This window comes from Paramisgurnus dabryanus, chromosome 5, assembly GCF_030506205.2.
Source record: "Paramisgurnus dabryanus chromosome 5, PD_genome_1.1, whole genome shotgun sequence".
Taxonomy (NCBI): domain Eukaryota; kingdom Metazoa; phylum Chordata; class Actinopteri; order Cypriniformes; family Cobitidae; genus Paramisgurnus; species Paramisgurnus dabryanus.
In genome coordinates, this window is record NC_133341.1 from 17957406 (window position 1) to 17984403 (window position 26998).

Here is a 26998-nt window from a genome sequence, read left to right on the forward strand (position 1 = left end):
GTCTTCTGACATGTTATTGAAGCAAATTTTTGAGCAACTATTAATTACTTAATATAGAGTTTGCATTTTAAAATAATGAAAGTTAATTATCAGTATATGTTTTGGTACCATTCTTGTATGTTTAATTTGGTCTTAAAAAAAATTTATTAAACAATTTTTGTGGTTAAAAAATAACTATTTTAGTCTACATCTGACACCTTTACACGTTTCTATTTTCGTCTTGTACTTTCCCATGGATTGAGTAGTACCACTGTAAAAGTCATCCAAAGTGGTTGAACAATGGGTTTTATTGTGGAATCTAAATTGTAAAATAGCTTAATGACTCTGCAATTGTTTAATTACCAACTTTCGAAGACTCTTAAATTAAGTCATGCCCTGCATTCCATTCAGATGGGCTCATGTCCTGTAAGCCATTCGAAGGGTTTACCCTCCGGAGTAAGAGCTTTGATGGGATGAAGGGTGTACTTTTGCATCATCTTAAAAAGTCGATCAAAGAGGTGCCTTCAACGCACATTTGTACGTTGGTTCACAAAAAAGTTTGGATTGATAAATGAAAAGTTACTCAAAAAAAAGATAATAAATATTTATAGTAAATATTGTGTACCTGCATGTTTTGTTTAGGGTTAGTTTGTTTTGGTTTGTGCTCACTTTGCTGGTACCATGGCCAATTGTGTCATATACCTATAATTTTTAATTTGTAACATTATAAGCAATTTGTTTTTAATGTATACATTTTTATTATATGGGTGATATAATTGAATTCCCATTCCTGCTCATGCAGTTAAAAACTATTTATTTGTTGTAATGCATATAATAAACCTTGTTCATTTTATTAGGCTAACATTCAAGGGCACCTTTTTCATTGCAAATTATTTTGTGTATTTTGTGTACATACCATACATTTTTGTAGCTCCAGATTTCACTTTCTTTCTGAAACGCACAGATTTAAAAAAGCTATGTGTCCCTGATTGGCCAGCCAATCTGTACACTGTGATTGGGCTGAATTCCTCTGACGTCAGCCGGAAATGTGACGCTCCTTACCATGTTTGAAAGATTCGGTTCCTAACAGGAGTTAACTTACAGACTGTGAGTCTGAAGAGGGAGGAATTATGATAATGTCGGTCTTGTCTACATCACCCATGATCAACTGGCTAAAGGTAACAATTAAGGATCATCCATAAAGGATAAACCCTGTCATCTTTGCTTATTGGTAACCTTCCATTTTTCTAAAACCAACAACGACAAAACATGTATGCCATGTAAAGTGCTACTTAAGTACCAGAAAAGTTGCTTTTGGATGTCCTTACGTAACTACACCAATAAATAATTAATTCACTTTTTCATCTTGAGTTCATAATGTTGACAAGATTTCTCCTTTATTGCCAATTAACACATGTGTACATTGTTTATTTGCTTTACAATTTTTTGAAAAATTATCATGGCAATGTAAATAGTCAATGTGTGACAATAGTGCAGTTGATTCAAAATTAATAAGTTTTCATTTGCGCTGCTGGGGTGTTTACACAGCTTAGCATTAAATGAGACTCCTGCTATGTTTTTATGAAAGTTACACTTTTACTTTGCTTAAATTGCTGCAGAAGGCAGTTTTTCATAGAAAGGTTACTGACATTTTCCTTTCAAATTAAAGGGTGTTGGACACCTCAGGCCAATAAGCAGAGCATTAAACAATTATATTACAAATTATTTTCACTCTGCAAACGATTACTCATGGGAAATTAATTATGTAAGAGAGATTTTAACACTGTTGCTATTAAAACTCATAGTCCATATTAGTGGTGACACCTGGTGTTGCTATTAAACAATTCCACCATGATACCAAAATTCCACCAACAAAGTCTTTAATTTTCCTACAATATAAATACCTAGTCTAACACATCAAACATTAGAGTTTAATTGGATATTGTAATATTCGTTGTATGCCATGCTTATTTTATGCGTATTTAACATTTCCAAAACATTTCGGAAGCCACACATTATAATTATTTATAACTATTTGAGACTGATTTAGAATAACATTATTTAAAAAATAAAAAAAGCTGAAGTGGTCATGACACTTCTCACAACCTTTATTTACCTATCTTACATTTTTCTTCTTCTGTATAACAGTGAGAAAAAAGCAAGCAATTCTACAAATGTCAATAAAAAGGCAACAAGGCATTAAATGTTAACCGCTGTCTGAGCTAATGGAAATAACCTCAATACATGTGATGGGCATCAAAGAAAAAAGTCATGGAAATTCTTTAGCATTTACTACAATTGTGGTTGACACAATTGTATGACAAACAATAAAGCGTGGTCAAAAACGACACCACGCCCCCCACCAGTTTTATGGGTCTGTTTAGATTGGATTCGTTATGGAAAAATCCACATGCAATTTGCTATAACTACTATTACAAGGGGACCACACATACAGGTTTTAAACGTATGGTTAAGTTAATAAACACAAAACATGCCCTGTCCTTTTTCATTTACCCTTTAAATGATTATCATCATTAATATTACGTAAGTTAACAGTCCATTGTTAAGAAAATAAATGAATCTAGTAAAATTAGTTTTGTAAATCATGAGAACAGAAAATAAAACATTTTAATATGCATATTTTCTCTTTCTCTCAGTGCATCATGTTTGACATTCATTCTCACGAAAGCATTACCCCTTGACAATTGTAGTTGACACTGTTCTCACAAGCATGAAATTGCTACAATGCACATTACGTGTTAAAATGTGCAGTTGTGCTGAACTACTACGTGACTACTGCAAAGCTCTGCTAACGCTGAAACAAACACATTAAGAGATTCGTGTGGATTGCTTTTTTGATAAGAAGAGCAAGACGCAGAACTTGGTATGAAAAAAACTTTTCCTATTTAGATTGTAATGCCCGAGGTCCATTCTGACATAGAGCTTACACTTCACACGATCTGAGATGCAGATAAACGACACTGTTTGCCAGCTGTTGATTTAATAGCCCATCATAACAGCTCATACTGGAGACCGTCCCAAAACAACAGCCGCCAAGCCAAATGATATCATCGAACAGAGCAAACGGCAAAGTTGCATTTTTACACTTCGATTAACATAAACACTTTTAAATAAATAAATGTATTCTTCATGTAAAAAAGAAAGTATAATAAAGAATTTAAATAAAACGTTTAACAATTTATTCCAGAGACGCAAACGCATCCTATTGGTTGAGACGTCATAGAAGGTAAGAGGTGAAAGGTCAAGCGCGTGTGTTTGGATCATGAAGCGGGTTGAGAAACATTAGCTTTTGTCAACTTCGGTCGTTGCTTTCAAAATCATACTGGGATAAATCGAGTTATCATATATCGTATGCATAGTAAACACAGCGAGATTCGTTATCTAACGGGCTTTAGTCGTTTATTTTGAACTGTTGTTGTTTCACTTTGATAAAATAGACGGCTAAGCTAACGCAGTTTTCGCGGGAGTGTAGTGTGTTAGCTTCGTTGCACTGTGCGCGAGTGTTTAAACAGACCAAAACCTGTGTATATAAAGTGAATTATATAAGAAATTACACACCATCTAATTTAAGTGTTTAGTCAGTGTAATGGCCGAAAGACCAGAGGACCTCAATCTTCCCAATGCTGTTATAACGCGGATCATCAAGGAGGCGGTAAGTGTCACTTTATTTAAAATATGCTCATCTGACAAGGCTTATTGAACTGTCAGAATAAAATAATTGTTTTAGCTGAAAATACCTTGCCCAGGCATATCTTGTAAAATATGCCAGTGCCATTGTTTTGTCTCAAAGAGGCACACGTGTAATGTTTTTTGAAGACATTTTTATGAAAGTGACTTAAATATCCTAATTTAAATAAGGCATAGTCCTGGCTTAAGCTAAACCTTGTTTGTGAAACCGGACCATTAAGTCTAAGTTACGATATAGCCTTAAACTCTTAATTTACACGTCTGCAAAAAATTATGTATCCCAATGTTTTGGTGTTAAGTATGTCATCTCCATGTTTTTTCTCAGTTGCCAGATGGAGTAAATGTGTCTAAAGAAGCAAGACGAGCTATTTCTCAGGCAGCGAGTGTTTTCGTTCTCTATGCAACATCTTGGTAAGCAAGCCATGATTTATAACCGCTTAAGTTTGGATTTGTGTTATAAAATCTATGCTAGCAACTTATAAAATATTTTCTGACACCAGTGCAAACAATTTTGCTATGAAAGCAAAGAGAAAGACCCTCAACGCTGGAGATGTGATGGCAGCAATGGAAGAAATGGAGTTTGAGCGTTTCTTACAACCCTTACGTGAAGCACTTGAGGGTATGTTTGCCATGTAGCAGTTATTTTAAAATCTTATTCTCACACCAACACTACATGTTGATTACCTAGTGAGAAATGTACAGGGCACTAAGTTATTTGACACTTCCATATTTCTTATCAGCCTACAAGAAAGGCCAAAAAGGCAAAAAGGAAGCATCGGAGCAGAAACGTAAGGACAAGAAGAAAAATGGGACAGAAGAGAATGACAAAAGTAGAGATGAAGAGGAAGACGAGCACATGGATGAGGAACAGGATGGAGAAAATGAAGGGGACGAAGAGGATGTGGAGAATTGAGACAGATTAATTTTCCATCAATAGAAAATAACAGAAATGTCCACTTTAATAGAGGGAAAGTGTAAGCACTTGGCTGGTTATGAAGTCTGTGGTACCCAATACAAAAGTTTCACTTTAATGTTGTTAAAATGTGGCCACATTTCTATAGATGGATTTAAGGTGGTGCTGTACGTTAACAAGATCTGTATATAAGTTAATTAACTGCAGTATCCATAAGTTTTCAATAAAAGTTACAGCATTCTCTTTGGAGGTGGATAGACAAAGTTGTGAGATCGTGATTTGTGATGAAGGCTAAAAAGGATTCTTGAATTGTTCTGTCAAAAAGTACACCCAGAGTATTGCGGTTGAATAAATCAAGTCAGATGCTTGTGCTTACACTGTTATATTTATACCAGTTTTTGTACCATGAAATATTTTTGGAAGCTTTTAATAAAGCTCAGTTTTTCATTATTTTTCATCTGCGTGACTAGTGTTGTGCCTTATCAAAGTTGAATGTACAGCCTTTCTCTGAAACGTAAGGATTCAAACTAAACCACTCACTATGAAGCAGTTTGCCAGATAGGGGTTAGATTAAGCCAGGAATCCCAGGACTAGGCCTCAGTTATATTAGGACAATTTAGTTTTTACAGACCTTAAACAATACTTGTATGCATTGAGAAACAATGGCACTGATGTGTTAAGATGACAGTACATGGCGTTTTTAAATTATGGCAGCATAAACATAGCCTGGTATAACCAGACTCTCATACATTCATTTCATTTGTACAGAGAGTCTGGCCACGCTCCATAGCAAAGCGTTACTTCCGTTAAGGAGGGTCCATTGTTGAAGTTTAAAACTATTGGATATGCCCAGAGTCACTCAGGATCTGCCAAAGCCAATCGCTAACATGTGGTCGTGACGTATATCATGCACCGAAACGGTCCGGAAACAACAAGTCAGAATAATCAGACAAACAAAATTTAGCAAACCTGGTTCTTGCTCCGGCTTTAACTTCTGTATATTCGGCAGTTTTGCAACAACGGACCGAATAGCTTTTCTCACGTCTTTCTCCGCTGCCATTACTGAACTACAACTCAAACTGACGCACGACCTCAACGTCATCGTTCTTAGCCACCCCCATCTGTTCGCTGATTGGTCCTGCAGATTTTTGCAGGAGAAAACGAAACTCTATAGAGAAATCCCAGACGTACTGTTGAAGCGAAATGAAAAATAAGCGGAAGCACGTAGGAGGGCGGAGCCAGGCTAGCATAAACATACATTTTAGCCTGAAACTAGGATAAGCCCTTTTTGGAAAACCACCCCATATGACCATAATTTATTGAAGCAAGCCAGACAACACCACTTGAACTTTTCAACTTTTTTATTGTCTCCACTGCATTTATTCCTGCAAGAAAGATACAAACCAAAAGTTAAAACCAAATTTTAAATATTAAAACCTTACTTTGCACAAAATGTTATTCATACTTACAGTTGGGCACTCCACTTTGCCACTGTTGATGTCGTCAATGACATCATGGGGAGGGCGACCATCAATGGTGCAGCCCACAGACTGAGCTGTGCCAAGGATCTCCTTAATAGTACCTGAGAAAAGGACAAAGATCAATTAATTCCCATGATCAACATAACTTCATTCATGAATGCTTATTTCACAAGTTGTTCCAGACCTTTTGGCACAAGGTTACCCACTTTGTGGAGCAGCCCTGCTTCCTAGAGCTGGGTCATTATTAGCCTCCACTGGATTATACACAGTCACTTTTACAGACTAGCATAGTGGCGGGAGGCTGGTCAATACAAAGTTTGAAGAAAAGGGAGTGAATACAAACCAGAGAGCTCCCTGGCAATAGATCGTGGCCTCATGACACGGGCAACGGCGACAATCTCATCGAAAGTAACGCTTCCAGCGTGCTTGACTATAAAAGGAAAAGAAACGTCAGGACACCTAGAATAGGTAAGGTCACATACTAACACATTTACATGGTGACTATAAAAGCCAGCAAGCAAACAAAATGGCAATGCTTACAACCACATAGAATGTTCCAGGCCTTTCGGCACAGGGTTACCCATTTAATTAGGCAGTCCTGCTTCCTAGAGCTGGGTCATTATCAGCCACCACTGGATTATACGCAGTCACTTTAACAGACTAGCATAGTGGCGGGTGGCTTACAGTTAAGAACTATAAAATTAACACACAACACTGCTAAAATACTATTCCAGTCGGTCAAAAAGCTCAACTTACTGTTCTTGACCTTCTTCCTGTCACGAGGAGGTTCCTTCAGAGCCTTAATGATAAGGGCAGAGGCTGATGGCACTACTTCAATCTGAGAAACAAACAAGACTAGTAAACATCTTTTTAGGTTGGACAATGTCAAGTATTAAATGTTTAGGTCATTAGGGGTGCTGCTTACCGCTGCTTGCCTGTTCTGGATGATCAGTTTCACAGTGATACGCAGGCCCTTCCAATCACCGGTAGCCTTTGCAATGTCATCACCCACCTTTTTGGGGGACTGTAAAACAACACACAAAGATAAGGATGCAGCATTAAACAGAGTCAACTTGTGTGACAGGAATGGTTTGTTCCAGGCCTTTCGGCACAGAGTTACCCATTAGGTTGGGCAGCCCTGCTTCCTAGAGCTGGGTCATTATTAGCCTCCACTGGATTATACACAGTCACTTTAAAAGACTAGCATAGTGGCTGGAGGCTGCATTATAAACTTCCATTGATAGACTGAATACAAAAACACAGTAAAACAGAAAAAAAAAACTTACAAGACCCAAAGGTCCGATTTTGGGGGCCAGTGAGGAAGTGGCACCAACCTCTCCACCTGTGCATCTCATATACACTGGATGGGGACAAAAACAAGCAATAAGCATCAGCATGTCAAGTACATGTCAACTATTACAGGGTTTGTAGAAGCAGAGTTTATCAAAACACTAACAAGACAAAACCAGTAAGTTATAAGTAAAATTATGGATTTTACAACCATAAACGCCAAAATGTTCAATTTGAATGACAAATGCTGTCATAAGCTTGGCTTATAACACAATGGAACATCCAAATATGAGATGAGACTGCATTTATTTACTTGTGCATCACACATTGTGGTTTATATTACAGCTGGGTCAACTATGGTCGGCAAAAAAACAAAGGGAAAATCCAGCTATGCAAGTAATCTCTTAAAACCAAAATCACAGCCAAACCATACTGGGCTGATCTGAAAACAGATATGCATTCCTTCAATTTTCAATAAAGCATTTCTGTTCTGGTTGGGGTAGCATACACATGTGGTACACACCCTCTACATTGTCATAACGACAGCCTATGATGATTTTAAAGGGTTGTCCCCATTTCTGGACATTATACAGAATAGAATATAACTAAAACACCCCAAATCCTAACCTGGTTTAATTAACGGGTTGATTTCGGTCTAGAATCCATTTAATTTGTCAGGTCTTAAATAAAGATAAGTTTATGTTAAATGAACACTGATTATGCACCAGAGATCTAAAAAGCTAAAAATAAAAAGCTAACTTAATTTGTGCATTTAATGCAAACACCCTCAAATCTGTCGTTTATACAATAGTAAAAAAAGACCCACTTTGCTTTCCTAATGCTTTGAGGAATCGTACGTTAATGTTAAACAGCAATGTAATTTTACAGACGTAAAGAAACAAGCAGATGGCTGCTGTAGCTCACTGTACTGCACGACATGCTGTACATTTTACCACGCGCTACATTTAAAGTTAGGACTAGACTCGGGTCCACGTGCGAGACTAAAAGCTTTACCACGTGGAGCTGAATCAGATATATACCAAACTCAAGCTCTGTTCATCTCTTCAAGTACGTTAACGCTTCTAGGTTTACACATTTTATAACTCTTGACTACGTTTACACGCCACAAGCTAACAATTAGCGTGCGTAAAGTCCAACACGTTACCGACAGCGATGCGAGCTTCTCGTCCCCGGTCGGATTTTGTCTATCGGTTATCAAGCTACATATTCACAACAATCGTTTCAGCAAAGTTTAAAAATAGAGTAAAGCTTCCCAACGTTACCCTTTCACACAAACGGACAAGAGGTCTAGCCACAGACATGGCCGCTCATAGACCGACTAATCAGTCCATCAAAACGTTACCGTATTCAACACATACCAACTTTAATCTCGGTGGGGTCGAATTTAGGAGGCATGATGTTTCAGATGAAGTTGAGCTCAGTATAATTTAAACTGGTGAGGGTGTCGGATGAACCCGGATTCGGGACGACCGATTACTGTTGCACCTTCACCAAAGCAAAAAGGAAAAGGCCAACATAACGTCACGCTGCAAATATAAAGCCTTCGAAATATCGCGAGAACTGAGCAACCTTTTACACCGCAGTAAATGATTACGTCATTCACAACATCCGATAAGTTGTTCCTGCTTTTAGGAAGTAAATCTAGAGCGGTGTTTATACACCAGACGGGACTGTCAAATCGATATTTGAGACACTCTAAAGGTGTGTCTCAAGCATCCCATTTTTTAACGAGATAGTTTAGATGTTTCTCAAGGGGGGCACAGTGTCGTGTGACGTTATTCGCAAGGTATGGGTGTTTTTATGGAAAATGTTAATAACGTTGCTCGCTTTTATTAAACCAATGAACCATTTGTATAAGAATATCGAATAGATTATATGCGCGTGATTATATGAGTTAATCGGGTGATTTAATTGAAATGTTTTGTTTTTAATGCTTGAATTTAATTATTCCGTTTCACTCTGTTGACAGCGCTAGTCAAGTGACACACTAAACAGGCAGTGGCTTTTGTGGATGTTGTGGGGTTTTGACTAGACGAACTTCAACTCGCTGGCCTCAAAATGTTTCTGTTCTCGAAAAAGAAGAAACCTAGTGAGGATTCAAAGAAACGATTTGAGTACCAGTTGTGCTTGGTGAGTTTGTACATTATCGTTAATAATAGGTCTGTTAGCTTCAAAATATTAAAACATTTGCTGCAAATGCATTGCTTTAGCAATAGTGCTACTGGACGTTCCTTGTGAAACAGAGTTTACTGTAAGTATGCACACATTTGTTTACATTTCCTTTATTCAAAGGGACTTAAATAAAGAAAGCATTCACATTTCCCTAAGACATTTCTTTATGCCAGTGTTTCCAAACCAGTGGGTCGTGGCCCACAGGGGGGGCTCAAAATGACTTAAAATGTAAAAAAAATTGGACAAAACAAATATTCAAATAAGCTAAAACAAGCAAAAAAAAAAAAAAAAAAAAAACACAAAAAACAAGATGTTTCTTCTTTTTTTGCCCATTTTAGTAGCGAATATACATCTGTCTAGTCATTCCATGTTCTATTTAATTTTATGTGGAAAAATTGGGGTGAGTGAGTGGGGGGCCTTCAAACATTGTTGTGGGCAACTAGGGGGCCTTGAAATTAAAAAGTATGAGAACCACTGCTTTATGCCATAGAGTCTATGGAGCCAACAATAAGTATAGTTTACAAAGCAGCTCTGTATTGTTTTATAGTAGCATCTTACTATCACAGCGTTTCAGACTTTAACACGTATGTATCAATGTTGCAGGCCAAAGAAGCAGGCGCTGATGATGTTCTGGATATTTCTGCCTGTGAGCTTACAGAGGTGAGAAAGTAAAAACCAACAAAGAGAAACAGTATTTACATTGAAAATTACTATTTTTGAGTTGGACATGTCTCCTGCATTCTGATTTTTTATTTGTAAACCTTCTTTTTGTTTTCTGACTTGCATATTTTGTATGATACTTTATTTCAACCCACAAAAGTCAGGTTGACCTATTGCTTGATACCTGCTTGCATCTGACCATGTGACGAATCTTTTGAATGCTTGTCTGCAGGTTCCTTCCTGTGCCTTTTCCATCTGTAAAGTTCTCCAGAAAAAAGTGAGTCTTTTAACCACAATGTTTCTGTTTTCCTTTAACTGTTAGTTGTTGGAGTTTTAACAAAAGTTTCCATTTTAATTGCAGGTCTTTATTCTCCATGGAAATTATTTAAAATCATTTATACCTAAAGGTTGCTGCATTAGTGCCTTAGCAACCATAAAGGTGAGATAAATCGATTGGTGACACTAATGTCATAAAATTTCCTGTACATCTTGTAAATGTATATTTACAGTATCAAAATCTCTGCCCTTTTTTATAAGGTTTTGGATCTCCATGATAATAAGCTCACATCACTTCCCGATGACCTGGGGCAGCTTTTGTCCTTGCAGGTAAATGCATAAAATATTAGGAAACCTAACGTGGGTTGTTGTTTGTTAAATGACATTTATACATCTGATAGCAATGATCCTACAGTATAACATAAGCTATGATGTAGACTACCTATTCGCACAGGTACTGCTATAACACTGTTCAGAGCCTACAGCACTTTAACTTTAAATGTCAGCCATTATGTATTTACTGTTACCTGTTATTGTGAAGCGTCCTTGAGCTATGGAAAGGCGCTATATAAATTAAACTTATTATTATTATTATTATTATTATTATTATTATTATTATTATTATATTTTCATAATTCAGGGCTGGAACTTAAAACATTTGCTTAATTTAGTCAGATTTTTTTCTTACCATTTATATTTTATGATAACTTATCAGTAAAACATTCAAGGATGTGGTATGACTATAGCCATGACTATATTAACAGTATAGCAGTGTTAATATTTAATCCATAAATAAATTGCTTTTTTACTAAGGTGCTGAATGTAGAAAAGAATCAAATTAAACAGCTGCCGGACACTATAGGGGATCTACGGCATCTACAGACACTAAATGTGAAAGGTTTGTATTGTGCTTTTAAAACTATGTGACCCTGTTTGTGAAATACAGGATAAAGTCTTACATATTAGTCTAATCTAACTATCAGGAGCATCAGGGCCTTGCTTAGTCAATATAAAAGATATCAAGGTTATATTTTTACATAATGTTCTTTATATTATGTAGGATTATTTTAAAACAGTAAATCATAAATACTTTAGCTGGGTTTTCACAGGTAGGGCCACATATATGCTTATTTTATTTTTAAATGTATTTATAAGAACAATGTAAATGTAGTTTTTTTTAGTGGTAAATGTAGTTTCTTTAGTGGTCGCAAATTTAGTTTTTTGTTAGTGTTTGTTTTTCAGACAGTAGTTTTTGTCAGTAACTTGATTCATGTTAAGAAGGAAAGTAAAAATATACACAAAAGGAGGAGAAAATGTATTAATATTGCGAGTCCCCTGTTAAACAAAACGTTTTACTTACACAGCGAACTGCCTTACTGTGATTCCTGTATCTGTGGGTCGAATGAGCAGTCTCCGCACACTGGACCTAAGTGAAAACAGCATCAGAGAGCTACCCAAGGAACTGGCCTGTGCTCGCACTTTGGAAGTGAGTTGTTGTTAGGGAAACAAAAAGTTATAGATTAAATAGTTTTAGATTAAGCTCATTGGCAATGTGACCAGCACAGTTTCATTAACAAGATCATATATGTGTGATGTGACAGAGCCTGATCCTGGATGCAAATGTTATGAGCTATCCTCCTGCATCAGTGTGTACAAGTGGCACAGAGGAAATTCAGCAGTACCTTTGCTCAGGTGAGTTGCGTACATCTATTTCTAACAGTGTACCTCACATTTGAATTTAAATTCATTTAATTTGTTTAATTAATTATGGATGAAGGTAATTATGTGCACAGGTTTGTTTTGTAAATTCAGTTTTTCATGTGGTTCAGAAATGGGTCTGGAGTATTGCCCTCCATCCCAGTATCTCCTGCCTGTGTTGGAGCATGATGGAGCGAAGCCGGATGAGGATTGTGTTGATGGGGAGGAGATGTCTTGGCAGGTCAGTAAACATTTATTACATAGATTATGAAGAAAAGACAACCCAATAAAGCTTGACTAGAAAACAGTGTATTACTTTAATATACTGGTTAAATTGCAGTGGCGGCTTGTGACTGCTCTTTCGACCAAAATATGTGTTCTGAGTGTCATATGTGTTGCTTGTGTTTTCAAAAATATGTTTTTGTTGCGTCATGTGAACATCATGTGTTTTATCAAAATAAGTGCCTGCTGCACATGCGTCAAAACTGTTTATGATAAAAGAGACGCCAAGTTCACAAAATACACGCAAGACACTCCCTTAACAGTGAACTCTGATTGCGCATGAGATTATGCGAGTATCTGGCAAACGTGAGCGTCTCTTTATCTTAAACCCTTTAGACGTGTCTGCAGCATGCACTTATTTTGACAAGACACGTGATGCACACAGAATCTCTCGATGCGCAGAACACATTTTTTTAAACTACGAACCACACACATGACGAGCTACATACATTTTGTGACAGACTTTGCATCCTGCGCCCTTGAAAAAAGAAGTCACCGGCCGCCACTGGTAAATTGCTTGCTTTGATTATTAAGAACTATAATTTAATCAAAACACTTTTTGTTAATGTTGAGACAAACCTGTCAAATGAACCTAACATGAAAGTTAAAAAAGCTTTTATTGTAGCTCTTTTGCACTTCTTTCATGCTTTATCACTTTACATGACAACACTAGAGGACAGTTCTCACTTTTTACATTTTATGGGATATGCCCAAAAGAACAATAACAAATAATTACCGATAATTTTCTCAATTAATGTGACAATGACTTGCAAATTTTTATATCCTTGCTGACACTGCAGATCAAATACATGGACTATGAGAAGAGAAAGGTACGTTTGATCTTATTTTGTGGTGTTCTTGTCGGATCTTCTAGTGAAGTATTTATTACATCTCTTTCTCTTCGTACCTCCATCAGGAGCAGAAACAGCAGGAAAAGGTGATATTTGAGAAGGAGCTAGAGGAGAAACAGCGAGAGCACACTCAACTCCTCTTCCTCAACAACTCCCGCAAAGAGGACGCTCTGCTGTTTGTCAAACAGGTAACCATGCTAACTGGACACAACGCAAATCTATGGTCTCGTAGACACTGCAAGCTTTCCGTAGTGACAACCGCATTTAAATGCGGGAGTGAATCAACTTAATGTTCGTTTCTGTTTGTACAGAACAAGACTCACTCCCAAAATGTGACGATTGACACAGAGATATCCATAGCAACGTTCTGCCATCTAGCGTGCTTATCACTCACAGCTTTGACCAAAATAATTTGACAGCGTTATGTTTTGCAATAAACCTCCGTCTTGACGTTGTGTATTGTATGCATTTAAAGGCTGCTCCACAGCGCGCTGTCTTGCACTGTTGCCAGGTCCTCGTCTTTTTTGTACTTGCATACCGTTTTGGTTTTCTCAAGAAGTGATCAAGTTTTTGGTGATCAAGATTCCAGTCCCAATATTTTTTACTTTTAGGTAAAGCATTTGCATTTATTTCGGTTTATTATTGGATTTTTCTTGTTGGCTGTTTTTTTTGTGTAAGATCTGGCAACACTAGTCAGCAAACGCTCGTGCCTCTGTCATTTTCTGCACCGCGCATACAGAAGACATTTTTCCCTTCTAGGCATTTATTTTTTCAGAAGAAAGACCTGATTTGTACATGATTCATGTTTAACACTATATATTAACTACTAGTTGTTCAGTTCGGTTATGTACACACTATGCAGAGTTTCTGTAAATGCGGTTGTCGCTACCTGGATTTTGCGGCAGTTAATTTGGTTGTAGAATGCGGTTGTCAGTCCCATAAATTACTGAACTGTGTGTGTGTACAGAACAGTATAAGCATTAAAAGGTGAAGTGACAACCGAATTAATATGCAGTGTGTACGGGACATATATAATACGCATATAATACAATCTATATATGTACTTAAAGGTGCTCTAAGCGAATTGAAGCGTTTTAGACCATAAAACATTTTTTGTTACATACCGGAAACATCTCCTCACTATCTGCTTGCTGCCTGTCCGCTGATCAAACTGTAAAAAAACGCGATCTCTGTAGACAGCCCAGGCTTCACAAACGGCAATATCAACAAATGGCCAAACCTAGCATCACAAAACTAAACAAAGTATTCCAGCCAATAAACGACAAGAAGGATTTGGGGGTGGGGGTTGGGCGCGTTCATGAAAGCATGGAAGGGAGGGGGAGGGGGAGGAGTTAGCTACGCTCCGTCTGTTTGAAAACAGTTCAAACATCAACAGGAAGTGACGTCGCACATTATTCGCTTAGAGCGCCTTTAAAGGCATAGTTTACCCAAAAATCATAATTTACTCATCCTCATGTTGTTCTAAACCTGTATGAGTTTCTTTATTCTGTTGAACATAAAAGAAGATATTTTGATGGGAAGCACACATTTGATGGTCATAGTATTTGTTTTTCCTACTATACTGCCGTCCAAAGCGAAAGCGCAGTAACTACACACTTGGTCGAAATTGAGTTAAGGCTTGAAATGAGCTTTATGACATCTGTTCTGTCTTGTGACAAAGTCTCCTGGTTCAATTTTGTCCCGTTTCAGAGAAATGAGGGTGTCAAAATTGCAGTAACTACAAAATCCATGCTAATACCAAGGCAAACCGCAGTAAGTGATGTTACTGCGTTCTGGCTTTGTTTTTCCAGCTTTGATACCGCAGATACTGCGGTTTCCCCCGATCGTAACACACAGAAACAACAAACCATGGCACAATCCCGCGGCCAAATGATGGTTGAACTCGCGTTAAAACGCAAAAAAACAAATACTGGTAAGGAAGATAGCTAAATAATACCTCATGCTAAGGCAAATTACAGCTTTATAAGTAGTTAACATTGACTAGCCAGCTGCTAGCAAGTTTTGACCTACCTGTGCTCGTCCATTGAAGGCAATATCCTCCGACAATAATGATATAATCCGATTCAAGCGCATTGGTGTTTGTTGATTCGAACATCTCTCCACTTTTTAGGCAGCTAATCAAATTGTATTGACAGGGGTTACTCCTTCAAAAGTTTGATAAGAGTCTGGTAAAGTTTTATTGTTAGGCAAAGATAGCGGAGCCCAGTCAAACTGACGAGCGCAGCCGGGCCAGCAGAAAGCACACTATGTGAAAAAGTACACTTCCATAATAAGTGCTCTTTCTCCACGAACTAATTTTGTAGGCTACTTAATATTAAAACATTTTGTTTAGTACTTCTTAAGCTAATCTTAAAAATATCTAAGTTTACATAACTGTGCTACTTTGAGATGAAAATTAACTAAAATGTACATACTGTTAGTTACCACTTATAGTACATTTGAAACAATAATGTCTTTGGGACAAACAGGTTCTTCTATTTTTAAATTATGTTAATTTTTAACTACTGTTTTAAAGTAAACCTTGTCTAATGTAATTTTTTTAATAAATAAAAATTAATAAAGTGAGTTAAATACTCTCTTTGTGGTAAAAGGAGCATTTTTAGCATTCACAAACATAAATAAAACTATTACAGTTATTAAAAACAATCAAAATGTATTAAGAAGCATGAGAAAAAGTTAAATGAACACATTTAGTTCGTAGATACTGCACTTTGCTTTTGCAATAGTGTTTTAGTTGTGTAAGGTCTTTCAAAGGCAGAGTGCAGTATCTGCATTTTGGGAGTCAAAGGTCACATCGGTGGTCATGTTTTTTATCTATAAAAAATTTCTTCCTAACAAGGCATTACATGAATGCATTACCACTAATCTACCTACAACATGTTTGGCTGGCTAGTGTAAAAACTTTAAAGCCATTTTTCTCAGTTTCAGTGTTTGCGTAGATACTGCACTTAGGCTTTGGAGGGCAGTATAGAAGTCAATGGGTACCTTCAATTGTGTGCTTCCACCATTTGTTAGATTTTAGACAACATGAGGGTGAGTAAATGATGACAGAATTTTTATTTTTGGGTGAACTGTGCCTTTAATTTGATTGAACAGAACAACACTCAAGCAATTTCTCTCTCTCTCTCTCTCTCTCTCTCTCTCTCTCTGTCTCTCAGGAGCAGGAACGGTTAGAATTAGGTGTGTCTCAGCAGCAAAAGGCCCAAGAAGCAGAGAGGCAGAAGATGCTTGATAAAGTGCGTCAGGCAGAGAGGAGTTTTATGAGTCGTGTCTCTGATCTCCTGCTTGATAACAATCGGTGAGAACACAACGGAACAGTACCGAAGCATTTTTTGATGCTTTAATCATGCTTAGTCAGTCCATGAGTATTCTGCCATTCATACAAAGTAATTTGATTATTCCTCTATGTTTGATAGACAAGCTCAGAGTGCCACCTTTCTGCAAGCTCTGGAGAAGGACCGGTGAGTGGAAATTGCACACTGGTCTCTAATGTACCATGAGTGTCTGCCATCAATGCAGCATTTGCTAAGTGAATTATCCACTGTCTAATGGATCCACTTAAGAAATTCACTCATGCAGACTGCAGCGTTACTAAAATTACTGATCTGTATGGTTGCTGCATCATAGTGTGTTCTGTAATTCAAAACACTCCCGGGAAAGTCATGTTTGTTTTTCAGAAGGGTCTAGCCCTTAAAGTGTGGTTTCTTTTTCACTAATGTTTTTTGAACTGTTTTTAAGAATACGAATAGAACACCTTACTGCCATCACACAGGAAGAAGCAGACTCTTTAAGGAAGAAGGAAGTGGCAAGTGAGTATTAATAAATTATATTTCTCATCAAATTCTTATACGTTTCAATAAAGATATTTGGGGCCAGATTTACTAAGCGCTTGCGCCAGCGTAAACCATCATTTTGGCGGTAAATAGCGATGTCGGAATTTACTAAAGACGCGCAGTGGATCATTAGCGCTGAAAAGGTGTGGTCTAGTTCTTTTTGCGACTGACCTGATTGCATATGCATTTCTAGGAGTTTCCCTTTCAGACGCAAACATTTTGGGAGGAGACTATTTAAATGATTCACGCAACGCGATTTACTAATGTTTGCGCATGTGTTATGTATGGCATTTGCGCGACTATTTAACGCCGAAAAAAAGCATGTCTTAAATCATTTTGCGCTCGAAATGGCTGCAATTGTTGTTGCTAGGAGGAGACATCGCAGAAATCAGAGACTGCATGGTAGAAGGGAGAGGATTTCCAGGATCATTTTACCAGATAAGTTCACGCGTCTCTCTGCCTTTATTTATCGGCCTGTATATCACATGCACCTGCAGGAGCATCATCTCTGCTTATTTGCAACCATGCGCTAATTTGCGCTGCTCTTAGTAGATTGGTTGGTCATTATGGAAATCAGCTGTTGCGCCTGTGTTATTTAAAAAGCGCTTTTTTAGTAAATAACCCGCAGATATCACCACTCCCATCAGCGCATTTTTGGAATTGCGCTCATGCGCTAATTTGCCCTGTTTAGTAAATCTGGCCCTTGATGTTATATTCCGAAAGGAAGCCATATTTAAGGTGCCATAGAATGAAAAACTGTATTTACCTAGGCATGGATAAATAATAAGGTTCTGTACATGGTAATAACATATCATTAGCCTGAAACATGATTGTTTGCAAAAAAAACGCGAATCTCAACATAACACTGACTATGACAATAAAGTCGAGATGCATGCCCCAACATTAAATTACACATTAAATTAATTACAATGATGTTACAATGCTGTTTTCAAAAGTTTTGACTGCTGAGTTAACACTATATGCTATGTAGTTCTACTATTGACGTTACAGTAACATTTTAAAGTCCATACTGAAATAAACACAAATAAGCTTACCAATCAGAAACGTCCATGTCCAATTTCCGAACAATTGGTTGTTTCTCAAAATCTTGACCTTCGTCTGATACAGTCTAAAACAGATAGATTTGTTTACTAATGTGAGCTACTGCTAAAACAGCCAATTAGAGCGGAGCTCAATATTATTATTCATCACCCTTCCAAATAAGGTAATAACAGCCCATTTCATTCTAAGGAAAATCATAGGGTTGTTAATGAACATGTTAAACCATCACTGGATCATTTTTGCACTTAATAAAATCACATACCTTCTATGTAGATATCAGAGAACTATTAAACCTATTCTATCAATGCATTCTTTGGCACCTTTAAGTAGTTTTTAGGCATAGCTGTTGCCTAGCTGTTAGCATGCATGTTTCAGACATATTGGGCTTTGGTGCCCATATAAACAATGCAGGTTTGTTGTGTCAGTTTTCTGTCTCCTGCCGGTAGCTACTGTAGTGGTACTGAAGTTGACATGTTTACAGGTGCCATGCAGAGGATGCTGTTTGAGAGTTGCTCTCTGCGATTAGTGCAGGAAGCCAGTGAAACCAAAAAACAGATTTTAGTGTCCGAGGCCTGCAGGAGGTAAGACTCTAAGCATTAGTTAAAATCAGGTTATGGCAAACAGTTTTGTTTCAGAGTTTAATGAATAATAAATTATGCGTTCTTTTTTTATTGTTCTTTATTTTTTCTTTTTTTGTCCGCTTAGTTTGGACTATTTGGATAAAAGATTTGATGAAGTTTTGTCCCTGCAGCAGCTAGACAAAAGCAAAGCCATTAGTCAGATCATCCAAGAGGTAACTATGCTGTTCTTCTGCATTCACTTCTGTACAAATTCTATCCGAATGCCATAATTTTAAAATTTTAATATACTTTTTAAACTAATGGCAGGTCAATTTAGAAAATATATGAGCCCATATATAAATGATTGTTCTTATAAAAACTAAACATATAAAAATGTAGCCAGTTCACTATTTCCTCTGCAGGCAAAATAAGTTGAATTAAATGAAATACCACTTACTGTATATTACAAGAGTTGTCATTGTCTAGTAAAATATTAACTTTATGGTTGCAGGTCATTCGTTAGGCAGAATGGCACACTGTGTAAAAATATAATGACCTTGTTTCTGATTGGTTCATTGTTTGCAGGAACAAATACAGAAGGCTGCTTTTGAGGCCCTCCAGCTCCAGAAAGACAGCGTGCACGCCTACATCCGCAATCAGGTATGCTGCTTAAAGTTACCAATACTATCCAAGATTAAGACCACACCAAATATCCATTCTTATTAAGTTGATACAGGGCTTAATCTGAAATTGCACAATATACAAGTATAAACATTTTTTGGGGACTCTTAATATAAAGCCGTTTCACTTACTAAATAATGTTTCGGCTAGTCTTGTTTTAGTCAATCAGTTAAAAGTCCTGCGCAGTTTCAGTCAGCCCATGCTTTTCACATCCCACTTCTCATTGGATGCAACCTTCATGATGCAGATCCCAAAAGGTGGCTGTGTTTTGTCATGTCTCCATGGGGCCATTCACACCCCCACTATATGCTTGTATCCATAGATTAAACTCATAGAGGCAGAGTTATTGCAGTTGACAAAGCTGGAGGTTAAGAGGAGGAATTTGGACACTGAGAACCTGCAGGTACGTGGCAGAAATAGATAACATAGTTGTTCATAGTTGTTCTTTGGTTTAGCATTCTGTTGAGAATAGTGAGGAGTGGGGATTTTCATGTCACTTTGCCTTTTTTGCCTTTTTCTTTTTCTGGTTACTCCATTCCATCCCATTCCTATGTAAACAACATGCTTACATTGCATCTATAAGTTGTCACAGCAGTCATTTTGATCGAGACTAGGAATTATGTGGAGTGTTTATGTATGTGTCCGTGTATTTACTGTTTGTCTGTGCTGTGGTAGGAGGTGCTGGCTGAGCAAAGGACAGCTCTGACTGATATTTTGCAACAGTTACTCAAACAAAAGGACCAAAGGGAGACCGAGCTCAAGCAGGTCCTGGTAAGTGATTGACAGATAACAGTCCTTGGTTCTTGATTCTGTTAAAGGAGACACTGGACATAAAGGCACCTTAGTGGTTGCCTGCCGGTCTTGGAATACAAACCGCGACCTACGGGTCACAAGTGTGACTCTCTAACCATTACGGTACATTCACACGGGGCGTAAGCGTTAACGCTTAACGGAAGGCTTGTCTGAAGCGTGGCCAACAGCCAATGACTGTGGCCGCAACACAAGCTCCGGTCTTCCATAAACGTAATTGGCTGGCTCTGCCTAGGTTATTTGCATACGGCGATAAGATTGGCTGACGCACGCGTTGCCGCTTGAAAAGTTGAGAAATGTTCAACTTCTGCCGCGAGCAACGGCACTGACGCAGCGCCGACGGATCCACAATTCAGTTCGCCAACGCTTGACGTCACCCATTAAAAGTGAATGGGAAGCGTCAACGCTTACGCCCCGTGTGAATGCGCCGTCAGGCTATGACTGCCCAAAGCCCATGACGGCCCATTTCTGTGGTAGAGACTACAGAAAATCCTAAACACATGGTGTTAAATTATAACAAACAATACATGTAAATACATGTTTATTCCTTGTGATTTGTAAGGTCAGTGCTGTACGTTTGTGTTATTTTCCTTTGTTTCTTTGAACTTCAGGTGGAGTTAGAGCAGAAGAGTGAATCCAATCAACAGAACTACTGGATGATCCAATATCAGAGACTCCTGGATGCCAAACCACTGTCTCTGCGTATGCAGGTCGGCGCCTCTCACAAACAGGTTCATAGAGTAACTGGGATTGACGTTCAGTGTCATTCAAACTGTACTATCCTCTCTTGTCAGGAGGCAGCTGTGGATAGAGAGCTTGGAAATCTACTGTGTAAACTCTCTGCTCAACATTACCTGCCAGTCATAGCTCACCACCGAATCAGTGCTGAGGCCTTGCGTCACATGACCACCAAAGACCTAAGCAAGGTCTGCCCTTTTTCCCAATTTTGCCTTTATGCGAGGGGTGTTGTTTTGTGTTTGTAGGCATTTGTCATGATTTTTGGCTACCGGTGTGTCAAGATGATTCTTTACAAACAACATCTTTGCTGTTTGTTTTATAGCTGGGGATCAATGAGGTTGGTGTGCAGAAAGCTCTTCTTCACTGGGCCAGGGAACGCACCTATTCTGACCGTAAGATACATTTCCTCTAGATCATTTTTAACCTCCTAAGACCTGGATGTCCACATACGTGGACATCACATTTTTTATTGTTTGCACCATAATACTTAATTCTGTGCAACTGGAACCTGTTGTACACAAACGTGGGCAATTACACAGCCTCATGTTCAAAGAAAAATATTTGGTTGTTATATTTATTGGTTCTTTCTAACCCCAATAGCTGAAAGAAATAATAAAAAAAGACAAACCAAAACTCGGGTCGTAGGAGGTTAATGCATACCCACGGAACATTTCTCAGCCAATCAGAATACAGCATTCAGCAGACCCGTGGTATAATAACATGTACCCGATCACATCATCACAGTTGAACGAGTGGATCAGTAGTTATGAGTCATATGTTTGGAATGCCGCATAAACTTGTCGCTGAAACTATTGCAGCAATGCTGCTTCAGCTCCACTTATGTGACGCGAACACACGTGCAGTTTGAATGCTCTTGAATGCGCAAAATAATTGTGCTGCCAAAGTGCAGCTCAAGCATGCATTGTGAAACCAGAGAGCTATGTCTGAAACTGCAGAATGTAGAATCTACACTCACCTAAAGGATTATTAGGAACACCTGTTTAATTTCTCATTAATGCAATTATCTAATCTACCAATGACATGGCAGTTGCTTCAATGCATTTAGGGGTGTGGTCCTGGTCAAGACAATCTCCTGAAATCCAAACTAAATGTCAGAATGTGAAAGAAAGGTGAATTAAGCAATTTTGAGCGTGGCATGGTTTTTGGTGCCGGACAGGCCGGTCTGAGTATTTCACAATCTGCTCAGTTACTGGGATTTTCACGCACAACCATTTCTAGGGTTAACAAAGAATGGTGTGAAAAGGGGAAAAGATCCAGTATGTGGCAGTCCTGTGGGCGAAAATGCCTTGTTGATGCTAAAGTTCAGAGGAGAATGGGCCCACTGATTCAAGCTGATAGAAGAGCAACTTTGACTGACATAACCACCCGTTACAACCAAGGTATGCAGCAAAGCATTTGTGAAGCTACAACACGCACAGCCCTGAGGCGGATGGGCTACAACAGCAGAAGACCCCACCGGGTACCACTCATCTCCACTACAAATAGGAAAAAGAGGCTACAATTTGCACAAGCTCACCAAAATTGGACAGTTGAAGACTGGAAAAATGTTGCCTTGTCTGATGAGTCTCGATTTCTGTTGAGACATTCAGATGGAGTCATAATTTGTCGTGAAGAGAATGTGAACATGGATTCATCATGCCTTGTTACCACTGTGCAGGCTGGTGGTGGTGGTGTAATGGTGTGGGGGATGTTTTCTTGGCACACTTTAGGCCCCTTAGTGCTAATTGGGCATCGTTTAAATGCCAAGGCCTACCTGAGCATTGTTTCTGACCATGTCCATCCCTTTATGACCACCATGTACCCATCCTCTGATGGCTACTTCCAGCAGAATAATGCACCATGTCACAAAGCTCGAATCATTTCAAATTGGTTTCTTGAACATGACAATGAGTTCACTGTAATAAAATGGCCCCCACAGTCACCAGATATCAACCCAATAGAGCATCTTTGGGATGTGGTGGAACAGGAGCTTCGTGCCCTGGATGTGCATCCCACAAATCTTCATCAACTGCAAGAAGCTATCCTATCAATATGGGCCAACATTTCTAAAGAATGCTTTCAGCACCTTGTTAAATCAATGCTACGTAGAATTAAGGCAGTTCTGAATGCGAAAGGGGGTCAAACACACTATTAGTATGGTGTTCCTAATCTATTAGTATGGTGTTCCTAATAATCCTTTAGGTGAGTGTATATACATATAATATATGTATTATGTCATATTATGTCTATGATCCGAGCTGATGCGATTTAGTGGAGGCGGCCAGGCGGGTACTAATTTGCGCATTCATTGGACAACAGATACTTAATAAGGAAAGAGTGTAGATTTTCATTCAAGCTATTTTAAACCATGAAGAAATTAATGTGACAGGAAAATCTTACATATAAAGAGCTCAGATGCAACACCCTCTAAGTGCATCTAAAATGTTTTCTTGTAAATGAGCAAACTCTTAATGGATTCTGCCAACAAATCGCTATTTCTGAATGGGATAAAGTGGATTTGATCATTGATGAACGTATAATATGTGCCGAAAGCTTTCGGTCAATATATTATCTCATTTTTGACTGAGATGGTGTTTAACGCCTTTTGCATATGCTGTTATGAAGCTCAAGTGATGAGTTTTATGTGATAAAATTATCGACAACAGAGATAATTTAAGTCTTAAATTAATATGTATGCAGTACTAATTCAAATCATATTTGTGTCAAATTTGTTCCTTTCAGCAATGGTTAAAACAGGCCGAGAGGAAACTGGTCTGTTGTTTCCTACCGCTCAACAGCAGCTTACTCCTCCTCTGACCCCTAACACCCCCAATACCCCCACTGCCCCCAGTCCTGATGGACCCAGCAGCTCCGAGTGTGTGGTGTGCATGGAGCGTGAGGTAAGACCTTTACCAAAATTTTAATGATAATATAATTTAAATTTTTCAACCTCAGGTCAGTTGTTTATTGTATGAAATACAGCAATGCCACAAAATATAAGTAAAAAACTCCACTATAAACATTGTCACTTGTGCATTGTATTTAAAATCTAACAGTAGCTTTTTGATAAACTGTCTGAAATGTAAGTAATTTTGTGATAATTTTGCACCACGCCTTAGATCATATTTTAGTCAAGTGTTTTAAAAATTTTGAACAATAGTGCATGTAGGTTACTGAATAAAACCATTATAGTTGATCTTTAAAGGGATAGTTCACTGAAAATTAACATTCGGTCATCATTTACTCACCCACAAGTTGTTACAAACCTGTATAAATGTCTTTGTTCTGTTAATATCTCGAACAACATTCACTTCCATAGTATTATTCTTTCCTACTATTGAATTCAGTGGAGCCCCAGATCTGCCTGGTTACAAAGATTCTTCAGAATATCTTCCTTTGTATTTTGTTAAGTTTGCAACAACTTGAGGATGAGTAAATGATGACAAAATTTTCCTTTTTTAGTTAAACTATCCCTTAAAAAAAATAAAAAGGAAGTTACGTAACAACTTTCCCTCTTCTTTTGCTGTGTGCAGTCACAGGTGATATTTCTGCCTTGTGGTCATGTGTGCTGTTGTCAGACCTGCAGCAATGCCCTACTGTCCTGTCCACTGTGCCGTGCTTCTGTGTCTCAACGTGTTCGCCTCTACCTCGGCTGAAGATGGCAAGTTTTCACCTTGATCTATGATTTATACCTCATGCATCATCATTGTTGTTCCTTCCTCCCATGTACTGCATGAAATGGATGTCTGTGAACCTTTAAGCACTTTTAAAGTTACTGGATTGTCTCAACTCCCCCCACTGTAACTAGCCGATCAGAGAGGAACTGCAAGACTGTCCCCTGTTTTATAGACATGACATAAATCATAACCCTTTACCATTCAATTCAATTAAAGCAAGAAGTATTTGCTTAATACGAAGAGATATTGATTTATTAACTGTTAAGCATTAGTACTGCCCTCAATATACCTGCTTTAGATAAAGCACTTGTGCCTTTTCTGTATTTTATATGTACTCGTCTGTGTGCATTTTAATCATTTCAAGGATTCTCAAGCAGTTGGATCATCAACCACATGTTTCTTTTACACCTTTCATGTTACTCAAGTTTCATTAGGATACAACAACCTACAAACATAAAAAGACAGAAATTATTCCAGTATTTTGACATATTTAGGTTGTTGTTTTTATAAGGAATTTTTTATTTTGTTGTAGACACTGAATAAGATGAAACTTTTCAATATGCTTTTATTTGACTTTGCAACACAGGAAATAGGAAATAAGTTCAAGGTGAAATAATTTCTGACCCTGTATGTTGCTCTATACCTCTCCACATCACTCAGCTGGGTTTACTGTACACATTTAGTGACTTCATGTACTGCCCTGTTTATTAAATATCTTAATGTCTTTCTGCACTCTTATATGCAAGCTGCTTATCAAGTCACTTCTTGTACAGAATAAAACTGACATTTTTCTGCCCATCTGCCTGTAAGTGAAACACTGCTATGATTTTAAGTAATAATCTTATAAATATGTAGTATCAGCATACCCTCTATCTGAAATATATATCAAAAACCATTAATGTGATTGCAGTGTGCAATACAGTTTTGCTGCACTGGACAATTTTCTGCAAGTCTTGTAGTTGCTGTACAGCTGTAAACCCAGCCATCATTTAAAAAAAAACATGAAAGCTTTTGCATTTTCCAGTAGAATTTGCAACCTTACGTACACTACAGTGAATGCACCAAAAATTGGTAGACTATACTAGAATATAAGTATATAAACTAGTTATTGTTAGTAACTTGGGTAGGCATTGTGCAGTTTTGTCTTTTTATTTGGGTTGGGGTTATTTGATTCCCCACAAATAGCACTGTATCTGACAACAGTGAGATTGTATAATAATGTTATGTATTTACCATAAACATGCTGCCTTTACTTGTTTTCCTTTGTCCATACTGTATATTCATGATGTAGTGTTATTTCTCAAGTTCTGTATTTTTACCCAACCCATCATTCACTCTAAAAACGGCTGGGTTATTTTTTACCCATAATGGGTAATTATTGGGCAGAACACACTGCTGGGTTAAAATTGACTCAATGTTGGGTTGTTTAACGCAACTGCTGGGTTATTATACCCTATGGTTGCATAAAATTAGCATTTTTAACCAAGCATAAGGTCATTTTAACCCAGAATGTGTTCTGTCCACTATTTACCCATTATGGGTCAAAAATAACCCATACAATTTTGGAGTGTATCTGTTGATATACTATTTTTTGTTTTTGTTGTGTGGGTTATTACAGGTGTCAAGACTTCTGCAAAATAAACTTCACATTTTGCATGACTTTAAATAAACTTGAACATGAATTTAAATAAAGAATAATATTAGATACATTTATTGTATATTTACCAATCATGTTTTCCATTTGTTAATACCTGCCTTGCAGCTTTTCCGATTGCATGACTAATAAATGAAAGTTAAGCATTCAGTACTAACACTTTTCATGTTTTTCTTTTTTGCTGGTATTTAATGAACTTAGGAACTTCAACTCCAGCTCTGCTACTTGGTTACATAGTCACCTAATATAAAGTGTGACCAAACCACCTTTACAACTAAAAAGTACAACAAATTAAAAGTTACATCGTCTTTAGGGCTGCACTTAGTTTAGCTTGAAGCTCTGTCGCGCTCTGCTAGATATTCACCAGATAATTTTTCATCTACAAAACAATTGTTATAACATACCCACTTTTTTATACTATGTAAATGGGAAAATTATGTTAACATAGAAAATACATACAATTGAATTATAAAGGCCCAACAACAAAAAAGCTGGAAAGTTTGATTTCTCTGATCAAACCTACGGTGCTCCCCACCATATACTCTTACAGACAAACAACAGATAATAAATATAAATCAGTGATTACTACTTAATTTTGTCTGCTTAAAATCAGATAAGGGTCCCACTTCAT

At 37.7% G+C, this 26998-nt stretch overlaps 3 protein-coding genes and 3 non-coding genes across 6 annotated transcripts; 2 read left to right on the forward strand and 4 right to left on the reverse strand.

The window, feature by feature from the left end:
• The first annotated feature begins 3227 nt into the window (after nucleotides 1–3227).
• pole3 (polymerase (DNA directed), epsilon 3 (p17 subunit)) lies at nucleotides 3228–5050 on the forward strand. The gene is made up of 4 exons (XM_065266837.2): nucleotides 3228–3652; nucleotides 4013–4098; nucleotides 4188–4306; nucleotides 4428–5050. Exons 1-4 carry the CDS (start codon nucleotides 3587–3589, stop codon nucleotides 4598–4600), a joined length of 444 nt encoding a protein of 147 aa, XP_065122909.1. The 5' UTR covers nucleotides 3228–3586; the 3' UTR covers nucleotides 4601–5050.
• An 893-nt stretch (nucleotides 5051–5943) lies between these two features.
• rpl12 (ribosomal protein L12) lies at nucleotides 5944–8909 on the reverse strand. Its single transcript, XM_065266836.2, has 7 exons — nucleotides 8751–8909; nucleotides 7368–7441; nucleotides 7007–7105; nucleotides 6838–6919; nucleotides 6425–6511; nucleotides 6070–6182; nucleotides 5944–5985 (listed from the first exon to the last, which is right to left on the reverse strand). The coding sequence occupies exons 1-7, from the start codon at nucleotides 8785–8787 to the stop codon at nucleotides 5980–5982; spliced, it is 498 nt and encodes a 165-aa protein (XP_065122908.1). The 5' UTR covers nucleotides 8788–8909; the 3' UTR covers nucleotides 5944–5979.
• On the reverse strand, nucleotides 6253–6379 carry LOC135783069 (small nucleolar RNA SNORA65). Its single transcript, XR_010545570.1, has one exon. It is a non-coding gene; the product is annotated as a small nucleolar RNA SNORA65 (small nucleolar RNA).
• LOC135748950 (small nucleolar RNA SNORA65) lies at nucleotides 6631–6757 on the reverse strand. Its single transcript, XR_010545571.2, has one exon. It is a non-coding gene; the product is annotated as a small nucleolar RNA SNORA65 (small nucleolar RNA).
• LOC135783068 (small nucleolar RNA SNORA65) lies at nucleotides 7171–7297 on the reverse strand. The gene has a single exon (XR_010532269.1). It is a non-coding gene; the product is annotated as a small nucleolar RNA SNORA65 (small nucleolar RNA).
• Nucleotides 8910–9006: 97 nt separating the features above from the next.
• lrsam1 (leucine rich repeat and sterile alpha motif containing 1) lies at nucleotides 9007–26526 on the forward strand. Its single transcript, XM_065266833.2, has 25 exons — nucleotides 9007–9093; nucleotides 9362–9522; nucleotides 10168–10224; nucleotides 10457–10501; nucleotides 10586–10663; nucleotides 10762–10830; nucleotides 11314–11398; nucleotides 11865–11986; nucleotides 12102–12192; nucleotides 12330–12439; nucleotides 13281–13310; nucleotides 13397–13519; nucleotides 16511–16650; nucleotides 16769–16813; nucleotides 17091–17161; nucleotides 18729–18828; nucleotides 18953–19040; nucleotides 19393–19467; nucleotides 19811–19891; nucleotides 20164–20259; nucleotides 20910–21008; nucleotides 21093–21224; nucleotides 21359–21428; nucleotides 23779–23936; nucleotides 24570–26526. Exons 2-25 carry the CDS (start codon nucleotides 9451–9453, stop codon nucleotides 24690–24692), a joined length of 2160 nt encoding a protein of 719 aa, XP_065122905.1. The 5' UTR covers nucleotides 9007–9093; nucleotides 9362–9450; the 3' UTR covers nucleotides 24693–26526.
• Nucleotides 26527–26998: the final 472 nt, after the last annotated feature.